Here is a 26,606-nt window from a genome sequence, read left to right as displayed (position 1 = left end):
GGCAATCTGGGAGCAGGAGAATATGATGAACAAACACAAACTAAATTTAAGAAAATGTAGCTATAGTCTTTCTGTCTCAGTTTCTCCTAGCAATAGTGGATCTTCTGGATCTTCCAAAGGTGTCTCCCCAAGAAGAGCTGAGATGACTGTGCCAGGGGTACATATTAAGACTCTCTTAGCTGGGCAATGGTGGCTTCTGCCTATAATCCTAATTGCTCAGGAGACTGAGATCTGAAGATCAAGGTTCAAAGCCAGCCTGGGCAGGAAAATCTGTGAGACTCTCTCTCTCTCTCTCTCTCTCTCTCTCTCTCTCTCTCTCTCTCTCTCTCTCTCTCTCTCTCTCTCTCTCTGTCAGTCATGGGGCTTGAATTTGGGGCCTGGACACTGTCCCTGAACTCTTTTTTCTGTTTTTGTTGGTTGTGGGGCTTGAACTCTGGGCTTGGGCGCTTTCCTTGCACTCTTCAGCTCTTCAAGCCTCACTATTGACAAAAAATAAAGAAGTGTCAGGCTGGGAAGGTGGCTCAGTGGTAGAGTGCTTGCCTTGCATGCATGAGGCCCTGGGTTCGATTCCTCAGCACCACATAAGCAGAAAAGGCCGGAAGTGGTACTGTGGCTCAAGTGGTAGAGTGCTAGCCTTGAGCTGAAGAGTTGAGCTTAGGACAGTGCCCAAGCCCAGAGTTCAGGCCCCATGACTGGCAGAAAGAAAGAAAGAAAGAAAGAAAGAAAGAAAGAAAGAAAGAAAGAAAGAAAGAAAGAAAGAAAGAAAGAAAGAAAGAAAGAAAGAAAGAAAGAAAGAAAGAAAGAAAGAAAAGAAAGGCCAAAATTTAGACACCCCTCCCCAGTGTGTGAAAGAAAGAAAGAAAGAAAGAAAGAAAAGAAAGAAAGAAAGAAAGGCCAAAATTTAGAGACATCCCTCCTCAATGTGTGACACTTTCCCCATACTTGGGCCCTGATTGGATGTTAAAGACTGTAGGAGTTTTGAGGGGTAGCGGGCATCAAGCCAATGGAAATACCCTCTCAAGGCCAACTTCTTCCTAATTGATTGTCTGAGAAGTCAGCCCATGTGGCTCCAGTACTTGTTTCCCTGGTGAAGCCTGGGTTCCTGGAAGCCAAAGGGTGGCTTAGAAGCCAGAACACAAATTGTGGGGAAGTGGGAAAAGTTTTGGGGATGTGGTAGGAGTTATTAGGCTTGGTGATCATGAAACGCCAGGATTTTATATCTGTAGAGAGTAAATAACTCAGGGAAGTGGTGCTGTAGCTCAAGTGGTAGAGTGCTACCCTTGAGCAAAAGGAACTTATGGAGAATAGTAACTTATTGACACAAGTTCAGTGACAGAGCGTAAAGTTGTACAATCCAGAGCTTTCCAAATCCATAATCTATATACAACCACTGCAGTCAGCATGAACCAAGGATTATGGGTCTGGAAAACTACAAGTGAAAAAAAAATCTTTTGAGTTTGGTTTGTGAATTTGTATTATTATTTTTTATTTTTATTTGTTTTGGTCGGCGATGGGGCTTGAACTCTGGGCCTGGGCGCTGTCCCTCAGCTCTTCAGCTCAAGGGGAGCGCTCTACCACTTCAGCTACAGCGCCACTTCTGGTTTTCTGGTGGTTTATTGGAAATAGGAGTCTCACGGTCTCTCCTGCCCGGGCTGGCTTTGAACCGCGATCCTCAGATCTCAGCCTCCTGAGTAGCTAGGATTACAGGCGTGAGCCACCAGCGCCTAGCTTATTTTTTATTTTTATTTTTGTCAGTCATAGGGCTTGAACTCTGGGCTTGGGTGTTGTCCCTTAGCTCTTCTACTCAAGGCAAGGGCTCTACTACTTGAGCCACAGCACCACTTCTGTTTCTGAGTGGTTTATTAGAGATAAGAGTCTCAGGGCCGCCTGGCGCTGGTGGCTCACGCCTGTAATCCTAGCTACTCAGGAGGCTGAGATCTGAGGATCGCGGTTCAAAGCCAGCCCGGGCAGGAGAGACCGTGAGACTCCTATCTCCAATAAACCACCAGAAAACCGGAAGTGGCGCTGTAGCTCAAGTGGTAGAGCGCTCGCCTTGAGCTGAAGAGCTGAGGGATAGCACCCAGGCCCAGAGTTCAAGCCCCACGACTGACCAAAAAAAAAAAAAAAAAAAAAAGAGTCTCAGGGCCTTTCCTACTCAGCTGACTTTGAAACGAGATCCTCAGATCTCAGCTTCCTGAGTAGCTAAGATCACAGGTGTGAGTCACCATATCTAGCTTCTCTGAGTTTCTTTTGCTTAAAACTACCAATCTAAACAGGGCACCCATGGCTCACGCCTATAATCCTAGCTACTTAGGAGGCTGAGATCTGAGGATCACAGTTCAAAGCCATCCTGGGCAGCAAAGTCTGTGAGAACTTATCTCCAATTAACCACAAGAAAACCAGAAGTGGCATTGCAGCTCAACTGGTAGAGCACTCACCTTGAGCTGAAGAGCTGAGGGACAGCGCCCAGGCCCAGTGTTTTTTCAGGCCCCACCATCGACAAAAAGAAAGAAAGAAACAAACAAAAAACTATCAATCTACCACTTGAACCAGAGCTCTACTTTTAATTTTTTTTTTCTTCTGGACCTGGGGCTTGAACTCTGGGCTTGCGCACTGTCCCTGAGCTCATTTTTTTGCTAAAGACTAGTCCTCTACCACTTGAACCACAGCACCACTTCTGGCTTTTTCTGTGATTAATTGAAGATAGAGTCCCAGAGAGGGCTGGAAATGTGGCTTAGTGGTAGAGTGCTTGCCTGGCATGCATGAAGTCCTGGGTTCAATTCTCCAGTACCATATAAAACAGAAAAAGCAGGCTGGGAAGGTGGCTCAGTGGTAGAGCACTTGCCTTGCATGCCTCAGGCCCTGGGTTCGATTCCTCAGCACCACATAAGCAAAAAGAAAAAAGCCGGAAGTGGCGCTGTGGCTCAAGTGGTAGAGCGTTAGCCTTGAGCTATAGAGCTGAGGGACAGCGCCCAGGCCCAGAGTTCAGGCCCCACGACCGGACCTAAGAAAAAAAAAAAAAAAAACAGAAAAAGCTGGAAGTAGCAATGTGGCTCCAATGGTACAGTGCTAGTCTCAAGCAAAAGAAGCTCAGGGTTAGGCTGGGAAGGTGGCTCAGTGGTAGAATGCTTGCCTTGCATGCATGAGGCCCTGGGTTCGATTCCTCAGCAGCACATAAGCAAAAAGAAAAAAGCTGGAAGTTGTGCTGTGCTCAAGTGGCAGAGTGCTAGCCTTGAGCTGAAGAGCTGAGGGACAGTGCCCAGGCCCAGAGTTCAGGCCCCACAACTGACAAAAAAAAAAAAAAAGAAAGAAAGAAAGAAAGGAAAGAAAGAAAAGAAAAAGATACAGGACAGATGGATGTGTCAAACAGTAAAGTTTGAGGTTTAGATCTAGAATTCAAACTGGTTTTAAGTTTCTTTGTGAAAATGTAAATAAAAGAAGAGATTTAAGGGCTGGGAAGGTGGCTCAGTGGTAGAGTGCTTGCCTTTGTTGCATGAGGCCCTGGGTTCGATTCCTTAGCACCCCATAAACAAAAAGCCAGAAATAGTGCTGTGGCTCAAGTGGTAGAGTGCTAGCCTTGAGATGAAGAGCTGAGGGACAGTGCCTAGGATCAGAGTTCGAGCCCCATGACCAAAAAAAAAAAAAAGATGAGATTTAACATTTAGCAAATAACTATTATATGTAACCATTTTCATGTTTCTGATACAAGTTTCATAGCAACTCAGAACCAACAGGAGTTGTTAACTTCCCCAGGGGTTATTCTGTAAGTACTTGAATCAAGATTTGAATGCTTGAGCCTATATTTTGTTCTTTAACATTATATTAAGCTCCCTTGCTGGGCTTTCTCAGATTTCCCAATTCTGTCTCTCCAGCTCAGATCAAAAAGGGACAAAGCAGGCTTCCTAGACCAGTGCAAGACTATAAGTAAGAAGAACTCTTTTTGTTTAGAAGGTGGTTGAATACATTTTAGGGACTTCCTGCAAGCTCTACGTGCAGCAGTGATTAAGTGGAAAATATAGTCAGCTTCTGGTAATAATAGAGTGGAATGTCTGCCATCATCTGCTAGTTTAACTTCCCTCTTTCCCTTAATTTATCAAGTCTGCAGAAGAAAAAAATAACATTTCTTAAATTACAAACCAAATGAGGGTAAAGTTCATAGCTCTGTCTTACAACATGGTAACTGTAGTTAATAACAATGTATCATATAGCTGAAAATCACCAAGATTAGAAGTGTTCTCATAAATAGGCATATACCAAAAAGAAATGTACTCTTTGCCTGAATTATGTAAATATAACCTCTGTATATCACTTTTATAATAATTAAAAAATAGACATATAAAGTAATATTCTATCCAGGCACCAATGGCTCAAGCCTGTAATTCTAGTTACTCACGAGGCTGAGATCTGAGGATCGTGGTTCAAAGCCATGGTGGGCAGGAAAGTCTGTGAGACTCTTATCCCCAATAAACCACTTAGAAAACCAGGAACAACACAGTGGCTCAAGTGGTAGAGCACTAGCCTTGAGCTGAAGAGCTGAGGGACAGCGCCCAGGCCCAGAGTTCAAGCCCATGACCGAAAAAAAAATAGTAACATTCTAATTAGCCTATTTTGAAATGTATGTAATTCAGAACATCATTATACACCATAAATATGTATAATCTTTAGATGCTAATTTTAAAATTAAAAAATATATAGACTAAATGTGCATAATTTAAAGTAGAGCTGGGATTGGAATCCAGGTGTTCTGACTCCAGGTGTTACAGTTCCTTGCTATTATTACTAATTACTAGTAAATTGAAAAGCATGATTTGCCACAGAAAAACCATAGCACATATACTGGTTTCTTGAAGTTGCTTCTAATAATTTTTCTTTCCTTTTTTTTTTTTTTTTTTGCCAGTCCTAGGGCTTGAACCCAGGGCCTGGGTGCTGTCCCTGAGCTTCTTTTGCTCAAGCCTTTTTGTGCTCAAGACTAATGCTCTACCATTTTTCACAGGAATACTTTCAGCTTTTTTTTTTGCCAGTCCTGGGACTTGAACTCAGGGTCTGGGCCCTGTCCTTGAGCTTCTTTTACTTAAGGCTAGCACTCTACGACTTGAGCCACAGCACCACTTCCAGCTTTTTCTGTGTATGTGGTATTGAGGAATCAAACCCAGGGCTTCATGCATGCTAGGTAAGCACTCTGCTACAAAGTCACATTCCCAGCCACTTTCAGCTTCTTCTGGTGGTTTACTGGAGATAAGAGTCTCATGGGGGGCTGGGAAGGTAGCTCAGTGGTAGAGTGCTTGCCTTGCATGCATGAGGCCCTGGGTTCGATTCCTCAGCACCATACAAGCAGAAAAAAAAAGCCGGAAAAAAAAGTGCTGTGGCTCAAGTGGTAGAGCGCTAGCCTTGAGCTGAAGAGCTATGGGACAGCACCCAGGCCCAGAGTTCAGGCCCCACGACCTCCCCCAAAAAAAGAGTCTCATGGACTTTTCTGCCTGGCCTGGCTTTGAACCACAATCCTCAGATGTCAGTCTCCTGAGTAGCTAGGATTACAGGCATGAGCCATGGGCAACTGGCTTAATAATTTTTATTTCTTTTTAAATAGAGAGATTAGACAGTCTGCACTATTAGAAGATGATGAGCCCATTTCAGTGACATTCTGCTCTCAGAGTCCTAAGCATTTTTTCTCTTAGATCCTTTTGTGTAGTTCACCTAAAGAAGTTGCTGACCGGGGCTGGGAAGGTGGCTCAGTGGTAGAACACTTGCTTTGCATGCATGAGGCCCTCGGTTCGATTCCTCAGCACCATATAATCAGAAAAAGCCGGAAATGGTGCTGTGGCTTAAGTGGTAGAGTGTCAGCCTTGAGCTGAAGAGCTGAGGGACAGCGCCCAGGCCCAGAGTTCAGGCCCCACCTCTGTTTCTAGAACTTTATTTGGTGCACCACTGGAGTTCCTTCTCTAGGGAGACCTTTTCATCTTTGCAGAAAAGGACAGACTGACTCCTAGTTTGTGTGTGTGTGTATGTGTGTGTGTGTGTGTGTGCTGGTATAAAGACTTGAACTGAGGGCCTGGGCACTCTTCCTAAACTTCTTCCCTTAAAGCTGGTACTGTACCACTTGAGCCAGAGCTCTACCTCTGGCTTTTTGGTAGTTCATTTAGCTAAGAGTCTCAGGGACTTTTCCTTCTGAGCTGGCTTCAAAACCTGACCCTCAAATTTCAGTCTCCTGAGCTGCTAGGATTGCAGGCTAAACCGCTGAGAGCCTAGCAGCCCCCCTTCTCCCCAGTTTTAAATTTTCCTCTTCTGAACCCTCCCTGAGGTTAGAAGAGAATTCTTGCAGCATAAGGTTACAACCCAGTTGGATCCAGAGTGAGGAAACAGTGAAGGTCCATAGTTGAAAATACCTTGGTGAGGGCTGGGAATGTGGCTTAGTGGAAGAGTGCTTGTGTAGCATGAATGAAGCCCTGGGTTCAATTCCTCAGTACCACATAAACAGCCAGAAGTGGCACTGTGGCTCAAGTGGTAGAGTGCTAGCTTTGAGCAAAAGAAGCTCAGGGACAGTGCCCAGGCACTGAGTTCAAGCCCCAGGACTGGCACCAAAAAAGGATATGTGATGGGGCTGGGAATGTGGTAGAGTGGCTTGACTAGCATGCATGAGGGCCTGGGTTCGATTCCTCTACCACATTAACAGAAAAAGCCAGAGGTATGTGTAAGGTCCGCTCCTGGATGGCGAGCAGACTCCACCCTCCTCACAGCAAAGTCTCCACCCAGTACCTGCAACTGGGACACCTGGAAGAGGTCACATCTGCATTCGCTGAGGTCACATCTGAATTTGATGTGGCCACACCTTTCCCCGCCCATCCCCTACATAAGGCCTAGCCCAGGCCCAGATGCTCTTGCTGCTCTTTTCTTGCTCTCTCTGTTCTATTCTAGCTCTCTCTCTGTTCTTTTCTTGCTCTCTCTCTTTCCCAGCCACGTGGAGTGCCAACCTTGCCTGGTCCCAGCAGGTCTACCCCTTACCTGAATACCACGTGAGTGCTACTGTTCTTACCCCTCTCTCTGCTCTTTTCTGGCTCTTTTCTCTCTCTTTCCCATTTCCCAGCTCTCTCTCATTCCCAGGCCTTTCCCAGCCAGGTGGAGTGCCAACCTTGCCTGGTCCCAGCAGGTCTACTGAATAAACCTACCCCTTACCTGAATAGCACGTGCGTGCTGGTGCTGTTCTTACTCGGCTACCTCTTTTTAAAAACCTAACAGTATGGTGGCTGAAGTAGTGGCTGAAGTGGTGGAGTGATATCCTTGAGCAAAAAGAAGCTCAAGGACAGTGCCTACACCCTGAGTTCAAGCCCCAGGACTGGCCAAAACAAAACAAAATACCACCAAATTCAAAGAAAATAAAATTAACATTGAAAAAAAAAAAAAGGATGTGTGATGAGATTGGGGAGAAGTCTGGCAGCTGCCTGAAGCCAGCTGGATCCTCCCCTTTCTCTAAAACTCCATTGACACAGTAGATAGTTGAGTCATTGGTAATCTGGATGGGAGGATTTTAAGACATACCCTCTGCTTCCCTTTTGCAATTCTCCCTTTTTCTTTTTCGAGGGTACAGCGAGGGAAGTCTAGCAACACAGTTTTCCCAAGGAAACTGATTTCTCCTGGGCGCTACAATGAACTAATTAGGTCTTAGGGTCTTCCTAGACATAAGCAGACTGAGGGACTAGGCCAGGCAACCGAGCTCGGGGACTAGGAGCCTGAAGACTCGGGAATTCGAGAGCAAGGAAGGAGGATCGGCGTTGCTCGCGGGGTTTTAGCTTCCTCTTCTAAAAACAACAACTTTATGGATCAGAACTTCGATGGCCTAGTCAGTTCCGGCCCATCAGACCAAGGAAACAGCACCCTAGGCCTACAGAGCCCCCAGTCTTCTCCCTAGTCTCCTCCCCGGTTCGGGCTCACTCTTGGCTCATTGCCTGCCCCGCCTTCTCCAGATACCCGTCATTGATTGCTTCTGACCCCTGTCACTCCCGCCCAGGCTCTGCCCTCTCGGTGCACTCATTGGCTGTCTGGTGAGAATCCGAAGCGGCCGCGGGGGGAGGGGGAGCGATTGGGGAGTGGGCGGGAATTCCCGACGCGGGGCCGGAACTGAGCGGATACCATGTAGTGAGACCCTGGAGAGGTGAGTGCGGATTCCCCGGGAGCGCGATCGAAGTCGGCCTCCTAAGCTTCCCCCCGGGCCTAGGACCTTTGAGGTTCCTCCAGTGTTTCCTCAGACGCTGGTGACCTCTGACCTCTTCTCCTAGAGTCCAGACTTCCAGACATCGCCCTCAGTGGCGTCTCAGCCTGTCCCGGGACCCCCAAGGCCTTTTCCTTGGGCCACCTGCCCCTGATAGACCCATCCCGAGCCTTGAAGTGGCGCCTTGCCCTTTGCTTCCCGGGAATGGGGAAAAGGGAGTGGGAGAGTGGTCCACGAAGCCACCCGGGTCCTCGCCCCCTTGTCCCCTTGTCCCCTGGCCCCCTTTGCTTTATCCCCTTCCTGGAAGACAGATCTATGTGGCTTCTGCCTGCTTTAGGTTCTGTTTGAAGGCTACCTCTAGTTATCTGGTAGCTCCAAGTGAAAGAGTCACAGCGGCCTCATGCCTCAGTTTCCCCCTTGGTGGCTCCCTCAACAAAGTGACTTGGGAGAGAGAAAGTCTGAGGGGAAGGAGGAATGTTCCTGGTGCTGGAGTGGATGAGTCACACACACACACCCCCCTCCCACTTGAGGAAAGGCCAGAGAATGGCTGGAGTGAAGGAAGTGCACCCTGCTGACCAGCCTTCCCCTTTGCGTGGCCCCCATCTTCCTGTGTGACAGACTCCAGTCTTCTCTTTCCAGGTCTGAGAGTCACTGGAGCTCCTACAACACCATGGGGCCCTGGGGAGAGCCAGAGCTCCTGGTGTGGCGCCCAGAAGCTGTAGCTTCGGAGCCCTCAGTGCCTGTGGGGCTGGAGGTGAAGCTGGGGGCCCTGGTGCTACTCTTGGTACTCACCCTCCTCTGCAGCCTGGTGCCTATCTGTGTGCTGCGTCGGCCTGGTGCTAGCCAGGAATCCTCAGGTGAGCGTTTCTTTTCCTTGCCCTTGCAGGGATTTGGGTTGGAAGACTCTGGGACATGTGGAGGTGGTGGAAGAAGAAGCGGGAGGCAGGAGTAGATATGGCTGGGGTGAGAGTCGTGGGTCTTTCAGGGGCTTCATTTGCTCATTCCCCTCTGTTCTACACTCCTGCCCAGTTTCCCGCCAGAAAGCTCTAAGCCTAGTAAGCTGCTTCGCAGGAGGTGTTTTTTTGGCCACTTGTCTCTTGGACCTGCTGCCTGACTACCTGGCTGCCATAGATGAGGCCCTAGCAGCCCTGCATGTGACGGTGAGACCTGGCCTCCACATGTGACCCGGCTGGGAGGTGGGGGGACATGTTTAACTGCATACATGGTTTGTACAGATCTGTTTATATGTCACTCAGTGACTAAGGAAGGTAATTTGATGGAATCCTGGGAATTGTGGTTTTGAATTAATATGGCATAACTCTTTTACATGTATTCTTTTCTTCCATTAGTCTCTGTGTGACTTCTGTGACCCCTTGAGATAGTGTGAGGGACTTTATTAGGTGTAGGACTTACTCTGAATTTCTCAGTTACAGCTAATAGGAAGTTAGTAGTGCCCTAAAAATAATCTTCACTCTTTTTTTTTTTTTGGTCAATTGTGGAGTTTGAACTCAGGGCCTAGGTACTGTCCCTGAGCTTTTTCCACTCAAGGCCAGTGCTTTAACACCAGAAGCTGCAGTGTCACTTCTGGTTTTCTGGTGACTAATTGTAGATAAGATTCTGGAGGACTATCTTGCCTGGGCTAGCTGTGAACCTTGATCCTCAGATCTCAGCCTCCTGAGTAGCTAGGAATACAAGTTTGAGCCACCAGAGCCTGGCCATCTTCACTCTTACATAGCCATCCTTTCCTCCCTCCCTCCATCCCTGTTCTTCTCTTTTCTTTCCTTCCTCCTCCTCCTGCTCTTCTCCTGTTCGTCCTCCATTTCCTCCTCTTCTCCTTCTCTTCTTTTTTTTGTGCTGATACTGGGGCTTCAACTCAGGGTTGTAAGCTCCTGCTTAGGATTTTTGCTCTAGAGCTCTGCCACTTCAGCCACCCCTCCCCTTTTGCTCTACTTTTTGCTGGTTAGTGAAAGATAAGAGTTTCTTGGAGGCTGGGAAGGAGGCTCAGTGGTAGAGCGCTTGCCTTGCATGCCTGAGGCCCTGGGTTCAATTCCTCAGCACCACATAAGAAAAAAGCCGGAAGTGGCACTGTGGCTCAAGTGGTAGAGCGCTAGCCTTGAGCTGAAGAGCTGAGGGAAAGCGCCCAGGCCCAGAGTTCAGGCCCCACGACCGGACCCCCCCCCCCAAAAAAAAAAAAAGAGTTTCTTGGAGCCGGGTGCCTGTGGCTCATGTCTGTAATCCTAGCTACTCAGGAGGCTGAGATCTAAGGATTGTGGTTCAAAGCCAGCCCGGGCAGAAAAGTCCATGAGACTCTAATCTCCAATTAACCACCAGAAAACAGGAAATGGTGCTGTGGTAGAGCGCTTGCCTTGAGCTGAAGAGTTCAGGGACAGCACCCAAGCCCCGAGTTCAAGCCCCACAACTGACAAAAAAAAAAAAGAGTTTCTTGGATTTTTCTGCCCTGCTGGTTTTGAATCATCTGGATCCTCAGACCTCAGCCTCCCAAGTAAAGATAATTACTGGCAGAGCCACTAGTGCCCAGCTCTCACTACTTTTTTTGTGTGTATGTGTGTGTCGGTGTTGGGGCTTAAACTCTGGGCCTGGGTGCTGTCCCTTAGCTCTAACACTTGAGCCATAGCACCACTTCTGGTTTTCTGGAAGTTAATTGGAAATAGGAGTCTCATAGACTTTCCTGCCCAGGCTGGAAGTTAATTGGAGATAAGAGTCTCACAGACTTTCCTGCCCGGGCTGGCTTTGAACTGTGATCCTCGGATCTTAGCGTTCTGAGTAGCTAGGAATACAGGCGTGAGCCACTGGTGCCCGCCTCCCACTACTTCTTGAAAGACTGGAGACAATGATCATTGTAGTGTTACTGACTAAAAAAGTTTTTGCTTAAGCTAGTGGGAAGTGGAAAATGGTTAGGTCCAAGACTGAGAAAATCTCATTATGGGAAAAGTTGAGACAGTTGGTTGTGGTTCAAGGAAGTAATCCCAAACTCTCCTCTCTTTTTTTCTTCTTAAAACTGAGGAAGTAACAATGGATGCTATCCTTTGTGTATCTGTGACCAAGTGATCTGTGTCTCAGTATGACTGTATGAGCCTGAAGACTCTGTGACACTATGTAGCCCTGGGAAATGGGCCCCTGTATGACCTACCTTTGTTACTGTTCCTACATGAGAGTTTATCTATATGTATGTCTGTGACTTTCAACACAGAGGAGGTGGGGGGAGGGGGAGATGGGAAGGGATGGTAGGGGAAACAAAGGAGGAGGCAACAATGCTTGATAAGAAATGCACTCAATACCTTGCCCATGTAATTGTAACCCCTCTGTATGGTATTTTCACAATAAAAGAAAAAAAAAAGAAGAAGAAAAAGAAAACAAAGGAGGTTTGGTAATGTTTAGAGACATTTATTTTTTTTCCTGTCACAACTGGATTGGGGACAGGATGTGTTTGCTACTAACATCCAGTGAGTAGAGAGCAGGGATGTTACTGTACATAGCAGTTATAACAGAATTACCTGACCTAAAATGTTACTATGCCAGAGTTGAAATATTTGGATCTACATGTAGCGCTGTATGTGATACATAATCTGTGTGATTGTGTATCATTTTCTGTCTATGGCAGGTGATACCAAGTAACATCAGTATCTCAGCATCTGTGTGGGACTTCCAGGTATATGTAGCTGGGCCTCCATTAGGCCCTATGTGTGCACTTCCCATTCTTGGCCCATTTCCTGAACTCCTTGTTCTATTTGTGTCCACAGCTCCAGTTCCCCCTGCAAGAGTTCATCCTGGCTATGGGCTTCTTCCTGGTCCTGGTGATGGAGCAGATCACCCTGGCTTATAAGGAGCAGTCAGGGCCACCACATCGAGAGGAGACAAGGGCTCTCTTGGGAACAGTAAATGGTGGGCCTCAGCATTGGCATGATGGGCCAGGGGTCCCACAGGCAAGCGGAGCTCCAGCAGCCCCCACAGCCCTGCGTGCCTGTGTATTGGTCTTCTCCCTGGCTTTGCACTCAGTATTTGAGGGCCTGGCTGTGGGACTGCAGCGCGACCGAGCTCGGGCCATGGAGCTGTGTCTGGCTTTGCTACTCCACAAGGGTATCCTGGCTGTTAGCCTGTCCCTGAGGCTGCTACAGAGTCACCTAAGAGTACAGGTGGTGGCTGGCTGTGGGATCCTCTTCTCATGCATGACACCACTTGGCATTGGGCTGGGTGCAGCTCTGGCAGAGTCAGCTGGGCCTTTGCACCAGCTGGCCCAGTCTGTACTGGAGGGCATGGCAGCTGGCACCTTCCTCTATATCACCTTCTTGGAAATCCTGCCTCAGGAGCTGGCTACTTCTGAGCAGAGGATCCTCAAGGTCATTCTGCTCCTAGCAGGTTTTGCCCTGCTCACTGGCTTGCTCTTTGTCCAAATATAGGGGACTATCAGAAACTCCTGCCCACCCTCTTTCCCCCTATTTGTGTGGGAGTAAGAAAGAATGGGGAAGGGAGTTACTAAAACCAGAGATCTCTGGGAGGTAGGGATGGAGCATCTGGGACATTGAATAATGAGAAGGAAGTGAGCTTGAGAAGAGGTTCCAGGCCCAAGTGACAAGAAATTGCCACGTCATTAGAGACACGATCAGAGACATGATCGGGGGCATTCGGATTGGCCAGACCCTGATTGCTAGGATCAAGTCAGGTACTACCTTAGGCACAAGGTGATGTTCATGACATTCAGGAGGCTGGAGGCAGGCAGCCAGCTGCTGTAGGGTAAAGGAATGGAGAAGGCCCAGGCCCAGAATCAGTCCATTTTATAGCACTCTGATACTTGAAGTGGACTCATTCTACTTTTCTTAGTTCCTACACATCTATGTGTCTCCTTTTCTTCTCCTAGTGCCAAATGATCTCTGCCGATTTTGATAATTTGTCTGGCCTCTTCAGTCCTGTTCACTCCTCCTCTACTTTTAAAGTGCCAAATTCGCCCCCTTTTTCCGGAAAGCACAGTGATATGGCACTGGGCACTATGCAGCACCTCAGTGGAGGTTGAGACCTATTTGCTCTTATTTTGGTCTCAAAATCTGGGGTGGGCAGAAATGTTTCCTGGAGTGGACTAGAGGGAGGAGTGATTGGTATTCACCTACCACTGCCACACTCTAGAAATACACAGAAAATGGACATGGTGCCCCTCATCTAGATATTAAACAGCTGCCAAATTTTTTTTATTATTCCTGAGGAGCCCATGGGTGGGGGCGGGCTTAATTTCGTGTGGGGGTGGGAGGGGGGGTCTGAGCATAGAGCCATATTCTCTAGAATCTATTTTACTAACTGACATGTTTTGGGACATGTTACCCAAATAAAAGATGTTTGTATACATCTCTGGTATCAAATTCATTTGCTTTCGCAAAGGGGCTGGCATGTGATCAGCCTGAGATAACTTGAGCCCAAGGTATTTACAATTATTTTAAGTTCCTTGGTTTTACTGTTTTCACCCGCCCCAGTAGTCACCTTTCCTGAAAATGACCAAAAATTTCCTCCTTTGTCTCTTCCTTCTTTACTCCGTGTCTCCACCCCTTCCCTTTCCCTTCGTTTCCTCCCTCTCTCTCTCCCTCCCTCCCTCTTCCTTTCCTCTACAAATCCCTCTCCCCTTCCTGTTCGTAGGCTCGGGGCGGGTGTGGAACTACATCTCCCAGTTGTCTCCGCGCGGAGACTAAGTGAGGGGTGGGGCGCGTGCCCGCGTTCCCGAGTCCGTGTGGCCGCCGGGGAGTGGAGTCCGCTTCCTCCTCGCGCCGCGTGGGTGCGGGCGAGGAGGAGGCGCGTAAACAAACTACGAATCCCGGCAGGACTTGCGCTCCAGGTCAGGGCTAGGTTGGGGCCGGGCCGCGGGGCTCGCGGAGGCGGCGGCGGAGGCTACGGCTGGAGGTGCCGGGCCGGGACCGCGGCGGAGGCCGTGGTTGAGACTGAGAAGGTGGCGGGGAGGGACGCGGGAGGAAGATGGCGACGTCGGGGGCGAACGGGCCCGGCTCCGCCACGGCCTCAGCTTCCAATCCGCGCAAGTTTAGTGAGAAGATTGCGCTGCAGAAGCAGCGTCAGGCCGAAGAGACTGCGGCCTTCGAGGAGGTGATGATGGACATCGGCTCCACCCGGGTGAGGGACCGCGTCGGGGAGCCGGAATGAAGAAGAGCAGTCCCCGAGCAGGGCAGAGAGGCGGGGCGGGGGCGGGAGCCGCAGCGCAGGAGGCGGAACGCGGTCGGGGCTACGGGCGCCGCCGTCTGGGAGGCGCGGGTTGAGGGCCGAGGGTCAGGAAGGCGGATTTTACTGGGGAGACCGACACCGAAAGGTTGGGGATGTGGGAGAGCCTGGGGGCTGAGTACATGAGACCCGAGTGGTGGGACGAAGAGGGGAGATGAAGTCCAGCCGAAGGGGTGGTCTCTGTGCATCCCTCACGGAGTCGCCCTCGGAATTCCACCCAAGCATCCCCGATCTTGGGTTAGGCATTGGCAAAGGGGCTGGGGGCGGGGCGGTCTGTTGGTTCCTAATCCATTTCTTCTGAGTTTGTAATCTCCAAACTGGTCCCTGTGTACTGGTAAGCCACTCTGGGAGTTTGGTACCTACGGGAAAGGGCCCCTTGAGTGGTTTGATCAAGCAGTGCTGGGTATAATGGGGCAGGAAGTCCCCTCCTTCGTCCCGTCCCTTTGCTTCCTTTTTCAAATACTTCTTGTGGTTTCCTGACGTGAATGAAGGTGAGGTCCATTGCTCACAGACTAGTGCTTAGTGTTTTGCCCTGGCCATCTTAGAGGAAAAGTAGAGCTCTGGATCCCCAAACTGGGTAACCGATCAGCTAAGGTTGTATAGAAGCTGATGGTTTGCTGAGCTCTCTGTAGGGGAGATGGCTACCTTGGGTGGAATGCTTTCGAGGGTCTTCTGGGGAGGTAATTTTTAATTCCACAAAGAACTTAAGGGCCCTGCCACTGCTCCCTCTGCAACCCTTCTGGTAATAGTTTCTTGCTTCCCACAGTTGGATGTCAGAGGGAACTAGAGGCAAGAGTTTCCCCAGTTGCTTTGCTGTCCAAATTTAGGGACAATATTCTCAAAACAGCAGGTGAGGATATCCTAGTTTGATCCCTCAAGGCAAAGAGCTGGAAAGAATCTAAGGGGAGAGATGGTGGAACATAAATGCTGAATTTCATGGCTCTTTCTTCTGGCCTGTGCTTGCTGCTATGACTGTGACTTGTATTTTTGTGTGTATCTCCCTGTTAGTTTTTCTGTGTGTTTTTCCCTTTGAGTCTCTGGGGACCTTGTGCTCTAGTTTGTGGGAGACCAAACAGAGAAAGATAAGTGAGGAGGCAAATCTGGTTTTGTGTGTGTGTGTGTGTGTGTGTGTGTGTGTGTGTGTGTGTGTGCCTGTGTGTATGTGCACGCGCATGCGTGCATGTACATGTGCTCCCGTAACCCACACTAACCGCCATGAGGAATTGTGATCTAATGTTGAATACTCCCACTAGAGCTTTTGATTATGGTGAGGGCAGACCAGAAGATGGCAAAGAAGCTGATTTCCAGCTGACAGCGTTGGGCCCTGCCCTCTGGACAGCGGTTCTAACCAAGGCATGGAGTGATCTTAGGGCTTGTGTGTACCAACAAAGGCTGTGAGAAACTTAAGTTGGGGCTTCTAGCTTGGTGGTGCTTTAGTTTATCAAAAGACCCCGTCTGCCCAATTTTCCTCTGCTGATGAACTTCTCTGCTACCTAGTAAAGGCTTGGGCTTGGGCCTAAGAACACAAGAATCTTGAGCTGGAGATGAGAGATACATAACTCAGTTTGTTACTTGGCCAGCTGGGAGTGTTCATGTAAGGCATTTAGTCCATGGGGGCCTGTACGACTGAGTGGTCAGGGTTGCTAGATACATTCACAATGAGCTTGAAGTAGCCCATAGGTTATTATGCTGCCCACTGAACTCATTGAGCTGACCTAAACATAGTTCTGTGCAGCAGTATGACCCTGTATGCTCTTAGAACTTACCCCTTCCCGGCTATCCTCCTCCCCATGGCCTTGTCCTGGCTGTACTTATTTGGCTGGTAGTAGTGGCTGAACCTTGGAAGTAGCTGCCCGTCTCTCACAAAGGGAGGTGAGATATGTAGACAGACTAAATCCAAGTTAGCTGAGGGTTTTAGTGTCTTACTTTTGTGTCCCCAAATTGGAGATAAGGCTAAGAAGATGGCTCTGGCCCAGGTTGGAATGCTCTTTCCCTCACACATCCTCCAGGCTTCCCTGCCAATTCAGGGTCATTTGGATTCAGAGGTAGAATGCCCTTGGTTTTGGCACTGTTTCTCTTGCATCTTCTAGTTTGGGAAGTGCAGGCTCTGTTGTAGCTTTGTCCTAAGATTGGACAAATGACTTGTTCCCCAAATCTATACTCTCCACAGTATGAAGTGGGGAAACGGGCAATAATGATTCTGTGACATCTACCTGTAGCCTTCCCCTCAACTTCTAATTAGTCTTGGTCACATCTGGAAATGAAGGCAGATATGCCTAATAGGCATCTGTCCCTGTGACCAGCCTGGGGACTCCTAGGAGCTCCACAAGGACTCTGCTTAGACTGATGCTGACCAAGACAGGTCCTCAACAGTGTCCAACAGAGTGCTGTCAGGCAGTAGTGGGCGCATTGATGAGGGTAGCCTGCAGAAGGGCTGGGGTGGATTGTTTGTATCCAGGCTCAGTGACCTTTTCCCCAGCACTGGCCTCTTTCTGGCAGATGCCTTAAAAGCAACAGGAGCATATTCTGGTGACAGGGATGGCAAGAATGGCCAATAGGAACAGAGCTTAGTACCCTGCCTAACATTCTTATTTGTCCCTCATGTCTCAGTTACAGGCCCAGAAACTGCGACTGGCTTACACAAGGAGCTCCCACTATGGTGGTTCTTTGCCCAATGTTAACCAGATTGGCTGTGGCCTGGCCGAGTTCCAGGTGAGTGGACACCAGCCAGGGAGAAGTGGAGGCTGCCAGTCTGATTTCCTTCCTGATTTCATCTGTCCATTTTGGCAGAGCCCCCTCCACTCACCTTTGGATTCATCTCGGAGCACTCGGCACCATGGGCTGGTGGAAAGGGTACAGCGAGATCCCCGAAGAATGGTGTCCCCACTCCGTCGATACCCCCGCCACATATCCTTCATAGAGGATTCGGGACAGGGAAGGGTGGGAAGAGATTGCAACTCATAGTTGAAAGGGACGTTAAATGTCCAATTCTGTCTTTCTCCAGATCTCCTTTCCCCAGCCTCTGAAAAGTGACCACCAGTCCTGTGTCCATGCTGAATCCTGTTCTGTGTCCTGTGTTCTGTGCTAAGGAGTTGTTGCCTCTGAGACTATGCCCTCCTCTCTGGCTGGCTTCCTTCAGCTCACTTTCTGTACATCAGTTGTCCCCAATATATCTTCTGCTAAAGCAGGTCTCTTCTCCCATTTCTTTTTTTTTTTTTTTTTGTCAGTCGTAGGGCCTGAACTCTGGGCCTTGGCACCATCCCTGAGCTCTTTAGCTCAAGGTTAGCATACTACCACTTGAGACACAGTGCCACTTCCGGCTTTTTCTGCTTATGTGGTGCTAAGGAATCAAACCCAGGGCCTCATGCATGCAAGGCAAGCACTCTTACCACTGAGCCACCTTCCCAGCCCCTCCCCTCCTCTATTTCTATTGTGAGCTTTTAGTCCTCGAGGCCTGTCCACTTGTCACTGCTAACCTTGTCCAGACATGCTCCTAGATTGTTCCAGCTCCATAAGACCTGATTTCTATCTTTTTCTCTTTGTGCCTGGGATTGAACCCAGGGCCTCACATATGCCAAGCAAACCCTCTGCCACTCGCTACACCCCCACTTCTTTCTCTTCCATTCCTCAGTCCTTATGGTCCCCTATTGAGAAGGAGAAAGCTACAATTCTCTTGAAATAACTAGCTGCTTACTGCCGTTATTCTTTTTTCTGGTCTCTATCCCTTCTATCCCTGCTATTTTTCTTTAACTTGCGTGGTTCACGTCGACAGTTCTCCCTACAGTCCTGCCTACTTATCTCCTCCCCCAGAGTCCAGCTGGCGAAGGTGAGTCCAGGGAAGGCAGAGGCTCCTGCTACTCTTCAAGCGTCTAGAGGGGCTGGGCCAGAATAGTACCTACAGTTTCAATAGTATCTCTTTCAGCAACAGAGCTGGGAGGGTGGGGCAGCTGGAGTAGGTGATCAGAGTCCAGTCTTGGCCATGTTGACATGAGTGACCAAGCCTCCCTTTCCAGCCAGAGCAGGACCAATGGAGCTGTAGCCAAGTTGGGGTGTGTGAATGCGGGGGAGGAGAGAGTGACAGGGAGGCAGGGGGAAATGGCTGCCTTCTATCAGGGGTGCCTTCAGCCAGATGCAGTGCTATGACATGGCTAGATCTCTAAGCCCCTTCCCTGTCCATCTCAGCCCCAGTACTTAGATCTTGTGGCTGTGCCAGGTTCCAACATTCCTAGTCGGTTTGTCCTGACATGGAGGAGTTGAGAAGTTTGGGTTTTGTTGTTGTTGTTGGTTGAGGGGCCTGAACTCTGGGCCTGGGCGCTGTCCCTCAGCTCTTCAGCTCAAGGCTAGTGCTCTGCTACTTGAGCCACAGCGCCACTTCCGGCTTTTTTTGTTTATGTGGTACTGAGGGCCTCATGCATGCAAGGCAAGTGCTCTATCACTGAGCCACCTTCCCAGCCCCAAGTTGAGAAGTTTTTAAATCTCTTAGGTTGACTGGGATTTAAGGGTGTCACAGGCATGATTTCCAACTCCCATGTCATGTCCCATATCTCCTTCTTTTCTGTTTCTAGTTGTCTCATCCTCAAGTGACTTATTTTTCTACCCTAGGACAATGCCCTGGGGCAACTTCCCAGCAGAGAAAGGGCAGCTATTTCGACTACCATCTGCACTTAACAGGTGATAGCTCTTGCCTTCTTTAGGCTACATCTCCTTTTATCTCTACTATTGCTGGGGCCCTACTCCCACAACCTCCACCCTGGTTTAATCCAGCTAGTGCTCACCCCTGTTGGGCAGGGGTTGGGGACCTGAAAGACTGTCACTGCCAGCTGCTTTCCACTCCCCCAACAGAACAAGCTCTGACTCTGCCCTTCATACAAGTGTGATGAATCCCAACCCCCAGGACACGTATCCAGGCCCAACACCTCCTAATGTTCTGCCCAGCCGCCGAGGAGGTGAGTGAGTGTGTCACAGTCTAGGGAATAGCTATGGAATTTTCCATTGAAGCAGGGAGGCAAGTAGGCATCACAGCCAACTCTATGATATCCCTTGCAGGTTTGCTGGATGGCAAAATGGACTCTAAAGGTATGTGTTGTTTACAGCTGGTGGGTACCAAATACCAAAAGAATTTCTGGGATGTTGGAAATGGCGCTGTGGCTCAAGCGATAGAGCACTCGCCTTGAGCTGAATAGCTGAGGGATAGCGCCCAAGCCGAGTTCAAGCCCCATGACCGACAAAAAAAAAAAAAAAAAAAAAGAATTTCTGGGATGCTTTTGGAACATACATTCAGAGTTGGGGAACAAGACTCCCTCTCGTCTGCCTCTGCTTCCTGTCCTGCCTTTCTGGTCCCTTCTCCGGCCTTCCCATCACCACTGTTTCTCTTTTCAAGTCCCTGCTATTGAGGAGAACTTGCTAGATGACAAACATTTGCTGAAACCATGGGATGCTAAGAAGGTAGGTGTGGACCGCCGGGTGTCATCCACTCTCCCTGTGCTCTCCTCTCCATGGGACAGGCTTCTCATGCTTCCCACGGAGCTTGGTGCTTGTTTTCCATATTCTTCCTTCTCTCTTCAGCTGTCCTCATCCTCCTCCCGACCTCGATCCTGTGAAGTCCCTGGAATTAAGTAAGTGTCGCTCTAAGGTTTGCCAAGGAGTAAGAGAGAGGGAAACGTAGAGAAATGTGGAAGACTACTCTCTTGCACTGCCTTTACCAACACCTTCCTTGAATTTACACCCTTCTTTTTCCATCTTTCTCTTAGCATCTTTCCATCTCCTGACCAGCCTGCCAACGTGCCTCTCCTCCCACCTGCCATGAACACGGGGGGCTCCCTACCTGACCTCACCAACCTGCATTTCCCCCCACCACTGCCCACCCCTCTGGATCCTGAGGAGACCGCCTACCCCAGCCTGAGTGGGGGCAACAGTACCTCTAATTTGACTCACACCATGACCCACCTGGGTATAAGTGGAGGTCTGGGACTGGGCCCAGGCTATGAGACGTCAGGTGAGTGGCTGTCCTGGCTATGTGCCGTAGATGCTATCTGGCTAGAGGGATGATGAGAAGGGAAGCTTGCACTAAGATCCCGTAGCTTCCCACCAGTCCTCCAACCCTGCACTCCAGAGTCTCCTCACTATAGTTTTCAGTCTATAAAAATGGGTAGGTATAGCTTTTCCTCAAAAGAAGATGGAGAGGAACCCCCATGTGGGCAGCGCCGATTCACTGTCAGGGACAGGGCAGGAAGAGCATCGTGTTGCCATAGTCTGGTCACTGCTGCCCATTTTGGGTGGAAAGGGACCCAGTTCCCATCAGTAATGTTGCCATCTCTGGTTTTTTGTCTGTACCTGCAGGACTTCACTCACCTCTCAGCCACCCATCCCTGCAGTCCTCCCTAAGCAACCCCAACCTCCAGGCATCCCTGAGCAGTCCTCAGCCCCAGCTCCAGGGTTCCCACAGTCATCCCTCACTGCCAGCCTCTTCCTTGGCCCACAATGCACTGCCCACCACCTCTCTAGGCCACCCATCGCTCAGCGCCCCGGCCCTCTCTTCTTCCTCTTCCTCATCCTCCACTTCATCTCCTATCCTGGGTGCCCCTCCTTACCCACCTTCTACTCCTGGGGCTTCCCCCCGCCATCGTCGTGTGCCCCTCAGCCCCCTGAGTTTGCCCGCGGGCCCAGCCGACGCCAGAAGGTCCCAACAGCAGCTGCCCAAACAGTTTTCGCCAACAATGTCACCCACCTTGTCTTCCATCACTCAGGTATGCGTGGTCACCTTCTCCACATGTCTGTCTCCCTTCCCCTTCTCCTTTCCCTCCCCAAACCTCACCCTTGCACCCTTTTTTTCTGCAGCTTCCTCCTCACTTCCCACCCTCTTCTCACTTCCTTGACTCATCATCCCCTTCTGCTCCTTTCCTTCCCAAGCCCCATCTTTTATCCATCTTTCTCTTTGCTTAGGAGTGCAAACCTTGGGGTTAAGCATTTTGGTTTCATAGAGCATTTTGGCTCTGCTTCTTTTTAGCAGACTCCTCCGTCGAGTGGTTTAACTTTTTTAGGCCTCAGTATTCTCATCATAAAACAAGGATGAGGGCTGGGAAGGTGGCTCAGTGGTAGAGTGCTTGCCTTGCATGCATGAGGCCCTGGGTTCAATTCCTCAGACCACATAAGCAAAAAGAAAAAAGCAGGAAGTGCCGCTGTGGCTCAAGTGGTAGAGCGCTAGCCTTGAGCTGAAGAGCTGAGGGACAATGCTCAGGCCCAGAGTTCAGGTCCCACGACTGGACAAAAAAAAAAAACAAAAAACAAGGATGATTTTGTAAATATCAAATACAATAATGTACCCGAAGTACTTAGCACCAGAGTGCAGCTTATCTTTCCCTTTTCTCCTCTATTCCTATCTTGTCTGTGGTAACTCCCAACCCCTACCTTTGTCCTGTCCCATTCCTCTCCTATTTTCCTAATTTCCTTTGAAGAATTCATAGAACCAGAGAATGTCAGAGCATGGAGCCTGATCCCTCATACTTCACAGTGGAGGAAACAGGGGCCCAGTTTCCATAGCAAGCTAAGAAGAATTGGGACTGAAAGTCAAATATTGATTTCAGGGCTTTCTCCTTAGAGCTAACATTCTCAGCTTTATCCTTTTTCATCCTTTTCCTTTTTTTTTTTTTTTTCCCTGTCGGTTGTGGGGCTTGAACTCTGGGCCTGGGCACTGTCCCTCAGCTCTTCAGCTCAAGGCTACTGTTCTACCACTTGAGCCACAGTGCCACTGCTGGTTTTCTGGTGGTTTATTGGAGATAAGTCTCATGGACTTTCCTGTCCAGGCTGGCTTTGAACCACAGTCCTCAGATCTCAGCCTCCTGAGTAGCTAGGATTACAGGCGTGAGCCATCAGTGCTCAGCTTCCTCTTTTCTTCTCTATTTTCACTCCCCTTTTCCTTCACCCTAGTGCTCTTCTTTTCCCCTCCTCTGCCCTACTTTCCTCCTCCATTACTGTTCCCTGGATGTGTGTTTTATGTTCCATCTTTACTCTCCTATAGGAAAGACGAAAGCCATGCCAGCAAGCACTGTGTCAAGTGGAGGAAACTTCCTCTTTTCTTTCCTCCTTTCCCTTTCTCACTCCCTTTGGCTTTGAAATAGCAGCTCTCATCTTCACTGTGGGGTTACCTGTCACTTGTGTGGTGTGTCACAAACACTCCATTACTAACAACCATTTAAGTACCAAGGTTTAGGAATGATTCATTTCTGGATTGGATACAGAATTCACCTGTTCTTAGTTACACTTAGCACTACCCTCGAGATGCCCATGGGTATATGGAGCATCGGGGGATTTGCTAGTTGATTTGTAGACAGGGTCTCATTGCATATAGCTCAGTCTGGCCTTGATCTGAAGATCCTCCTGCTCAGCCTCCTGTGTGCTAGGATTACAGGCATGCACCACCACACTGGTTGGGTTTAGACTATTGTTGAATTTGTGTTGAGAATGGGAGTGGCTTAGTGGGTGGAGAGCCCCAAGACTAAGAGTTCTTTGGAGGGGTCGTACCTAGGGGTAAGCCTTCTTTTTTTCCTTGCTTCTTTTTAGGGCGTCCCCCTGGACACTAGTAAACTGCCTACTGACCAACGACTGCCCCCCTACCCATACAGTCCCCCAAGTCTGGTTCTGCCTACCCAACAGCCCACCCCAAAGCCTTTACAGCAGCCAGGGCTGCCCTCCCAGACCTGCTTAGTGCATCCCTCCGGTGGGCAGCCTCCAGGCAGACAGCTGCACTATGGGACACTGTACCAACCTGGGTCTAGTGGGCATGGGCAACAGTCTTACCACCGGCCAATCAGTGACTTCAGCCTGGGGAATGTGAGTACTAGCGCGCCAAGTCCAGAATGAGGGGAGGGGCTCAGGGTGGGTCAGGAGGCCTGTGTCATCTCTCGTACATTCTGAATTGGGAGAGGTAACACAGGCCAGATAACACAGCACTGCCAGCTTGGGGCTCCTGTCTTCCCCTGTTTGATCCCTTCTCCTGCCCCTCTGTTTCCGCTCAGCTTGCTCTTTGATGACTCCTGCCTTGACCTGTTCTCTTCCTGGCATGCACATGCTCTGGCCCAGCAGGTACGGTGCCCACACCTACTTCGGGCCCCGTGCTTGCTTTTGTTGCTCTGCTTGCTGCCACCTCCCTCTGTCTTTGCCTCTGTTGCTGGGGTGGATGAAGATTGCTGGGCAAAAAGGGGACATGTTAACAGGCAAGCAGGGGCAGGCCAAACACTCTCTTTGAAGTCCACTTTTTCAAGGTCTATCTTGTGTGCCTATAGCTGGAGCAGTTCAGCCTGGAGAGCCCATCAGCCAGCCTGGTGCTGGATCCTCCTGGCTTTTCTGAAGGGCCTGGATTTTTAGGGAGTGAGGGGCCAATGGGTGGCCCCCAAGATTCTCATGCCCTCAACCACCAGAACATGACCCATTGTTCCCGCCATGGCTCAGGACCTAACATCATCCTCACGGGTAAGGGGGTATGGGTGGTCATAGAGAATGGAAGAAGGGATTGATATCTTTATGGATGTGGTGGAATTGGGAGGCTTAGGGATAGTTTATGGGGCACTGTTCCTCACCTGTCTCTTGTATCCATAGGAGATTCCTCTCCAGGTTTCTCTAAGGAGATTGCAGCAGCCCTGGCTGGAGTTCCTGGCTTTGAGGTGTCAACTGGGTTGGAGCTGGGGCTGGGACTGGAAGATGAGCTGCACATGGAGCCACTGGGCCTGGAAGGGCTAAACATGCTGAGTGACCCCTGTGCCCTGCTTCCCGATCCTGCTGTGGAGGATTCATTCCGCAGTGACCGGCTACAGTGAGAGGACCTCACCACCATCCTTTTTGGCCCCATCCCCTGTCACTGTTCTTTTCCTCCCTCCCCCCTGGCCAGTAGAGACTCCACTCTCTGCCCCCAGATCCTCTTTCTAACATGAATGAAGGGTCCTAAGGATGAGAAAAAGCAAGGGGCTTTCTCCAGTGGCCCCTGACTTATGCACAATGGGTGGGCCTGGGGGAACTCAAGGGAGGGCTTAAAGCACTTGTAACTTTGAAAACCGTCTGTCTGGAGGTCAGAGCCTGTTGGAAAGCAGGGGTAGAGAAGGACCCCAGAGGCAGGGCTTATCTGGATGCCCAGGGGTGGGCAGTGCCAGCCCCTCCTCACCACTCTTCCCCTTGCAATGGAGGAGAGAGCCAGAGTGGATATTATTTTTTATTAAATATATTATATGTTAATAAAAAAATCCTATCAAATCTTTTAGTGTGGTTGGCTATTTCAGTGTGTGGCTGTGGGTCTAGGGACTTTGGTATCTTACATCTAATTTTCTTTTTTTGTGGTTCTGGGGTTTGAACTCGGGACACATGAGCTTGCTAAGTAGGCACTCTACCACTTGAGCAGTAGTACCTCTAGCCCATAAGCCTTTTTTTTTTACATTTTTTTTTTTTCTTTTTCTTTTTGGTTGTGGGGCTTGAACTCTAGGCCTGGGCACTGTCCCTGAGCTCTTCAGCTCAATGCTAGTGCTCCACCACTTGAGCCACAGTGCCACTTCTGGTTTCCTGGTGGTTAATTGGAGATAAGAGTCTCATGGACTTTTTTACCCAGGCTGGCTTTGAACCTCGATCCTTAGATCTCAGCCTCCTGAGTAGTTAGGATTATAGGCGCGAGCCCTGGTACCTGGCCATTTTTTTTCCTTGTTGGTTATAGAGCTTGAACTTAGGGCCTGTGTGCTGTCCCTGAGCTTCTTCACTCAAGGATAATGCACTGCCACTTTGAGCCATAGCTCTATTTCTGGTTTTCTGGTGGTTATTGGAGGTAAGAGTCTCAAATTGCTGGGTGCCAGTGGCTCATGCCTGTAATCCTAGCTACTTAGGAGGCTGAGATCTGAGAATTGTGGTTCAAAGCCAGCTCAGACAGAAAAGTACCATGAATTTTGTTTTTTGTTTTTGTTTTTTGTCGGTCGTGGGGCTTGAACTTTGGGTTTGGGTTCTATCCGTGCTCTTCAGCTCAAGGCAAGTGCTCTACCACTTAAGCCACAGCACTACTACCGTTTTTCTGTGGTTTACTGGAGATAAGAGTCTCACAGACTTTCCTGCCTGGGCTGGCTTTGAACCTTGATCTGAGGATCTCAGCCTCTTGAGTAGCTAGGATTACATGTGTGAGCCACCAGCACTCGGCTAAAGGGGCAAAGTAAGTCTTTTTTTTTTTTTGTCAGTCATGGAGCTTGAATTCTGGGCCAGGGCCTGGGTCTGCTGGGCCCTGTCCCTCAGCTCTTCAGCTCAAGACTAGCACTTTACCACCTGAGCCACAGCACCACTTCTGGCTTTTTCTGCTTATGTGGTGCTGAGGTATTGAACTCAGGGTCTCATGCATGCGAGGCAAGCATTCTACCACTAGGCCACCTTCCCCGCCCTCCATGAGATTTTTTTTTTTTTTTTTGGTCCGTCATGGGGCTTGAACTCTGGGCTTGGGCACTGCACTGTTCCTTAGCTCTTCAGCTCAAGGCAAGCACTCTACCGCTTGAGCCACAGGGCCACTTCTGGTTTTCTAGTGGTTTATTGGAGATAAAGAGTCTCACGGTCTTTCCTGCCCAGGCTGGCTTTGAACCTTGATCCTCAGATCTCAGCCTTCTGAATAGCTAGGATTACAGGCATGAGCCACCGGCGCCCGGCTCCATGAGATTTTTTTATGCCAGTCCTGGGGCTTGAACTCAGGGCCTAGGCTCTGTGCTCTAGTCTAGTGTTCTACCACTTGAGCCACAGTGCCACTTCAAGCTTTTTCTTTTTTTTTTTTTTTTTGTTGGTCGTGGGGCTTGAATTCTGGGCCAGGACACTGTCCCTCAGCTCGTCAGCTCAAGGCTAGTGATCTACCACTTGGGCCACAGTGCCACTTCCAGTTTTCTGGTTTATTGGAGATAAGGGTCTCATGGACTTTTCCTGTCTGGGCCGGCTTTGAACCGCCATCCTCAGATCTCAGCATCCTAAGTAGCTAGATTACAGGCATGAGCCACTGGTGCCAGCATTTCAAGCTTTTTCTGAGTAGTTTATTGGAGATAAGAGTCTCAGCACCCTGGCCCTGAGTTCAAGTACCACAGTCAGAAAAAAAAAAAAAAAAAGTCTTACAGACTTTCCTGAGGGTTGGCTCCAAACTTGTGATCCTTAAGAGCTAAGCCTCCAGAGTAGCTAG

At 49.4% G+C, this 26,606-nt stretch overlaps 2 protein-coding genes across 2 annotated transcripts; both read left to right on the top strand.

The window, feature by feature from the left end:
• The first annotated feature begins 8,077 nt into the window (after positions 1 to 8,077).
• On the top strand, positions 8,078 to 13,558 carry LOC138821451 (zinc transporter ZIP1). The gene is made up of 4 exons (XM_070013675.1): positions 8,078 to 8,146; positions 8,843 to 9,060; positions 9,233 to 9,363; positions 11,965 to 13,558. Exons 2-4 carry the CDS (start codon positions 8,874 to 8,876, stop codon positions 12,619 to 12,621), a joined length of 975 nt encoding a protein of 324 aa, XP_069869776.1. The 5' UTR covers positions 8,078 to 8,146; positions 8,843 to 8,873; the 3' UTR covers positions 12,622 to 13,558.
• Positions 13,559 to 14,095: 537 nt separating this feature from the next.
• LOC138821614 (CREB-regulated transcription coactivator 2) lies at positions 14,096 to 24,672 on the top strand. Its single transcript, XM_070014046.1, has 14 exons — positions 14,096 to 14,329; positions 17,045 to 17,146; positions 17,225 to 17,341; positions 18,199 to 18,260; positions 19,037 to 19,105; positions 19,277 to 19,380; positions 19,481 to 19,510; positions 19,815 to 19,879; positions 20,000 to 20,049; positions 20,185 to 20,429; positions 20,774 to 21,180; positions 22,994 to 23,263; positions 23,716 to 23,902; positions 24,029 to 24,672. The coding sequence occupies exons 1-14, from the start codon at positions 14,177 to 14,179 to the stop codon at positions 24,244 to 24,246; spliced, it is 2,079 nt and encodes a 692-aa protein (XP_069870147.1). The 5' UTR covers positions 14,096 to 14,176; the 3' UTR covers positions 24,247 to 24,672.
• Positions 24,673 to 26,606: the final 1,934 nt, after the last annotated feature.

Source organism: Dipodomys merriami, unplaced genomic scaffold (genome assembly GCF_024711535.1).
Source record: "Dipodomys merriami isolate MVZ:Mamm:240054 unplaced genomic scaffold, mDipMer1.0.p SCAF_92, whole genome shotgun sequence".
Taxonomy (NCBI): Eukaryota; Metazoa; Chordata; class Mammalia; order Rodentia; family Heteromyidae; genus Dipodomys; species Dipodomys merriami.
Note: the sequence above shows the minus strand (reverse complement) of the source record. Positions and strands in the feature narration are given on the sequence as shown.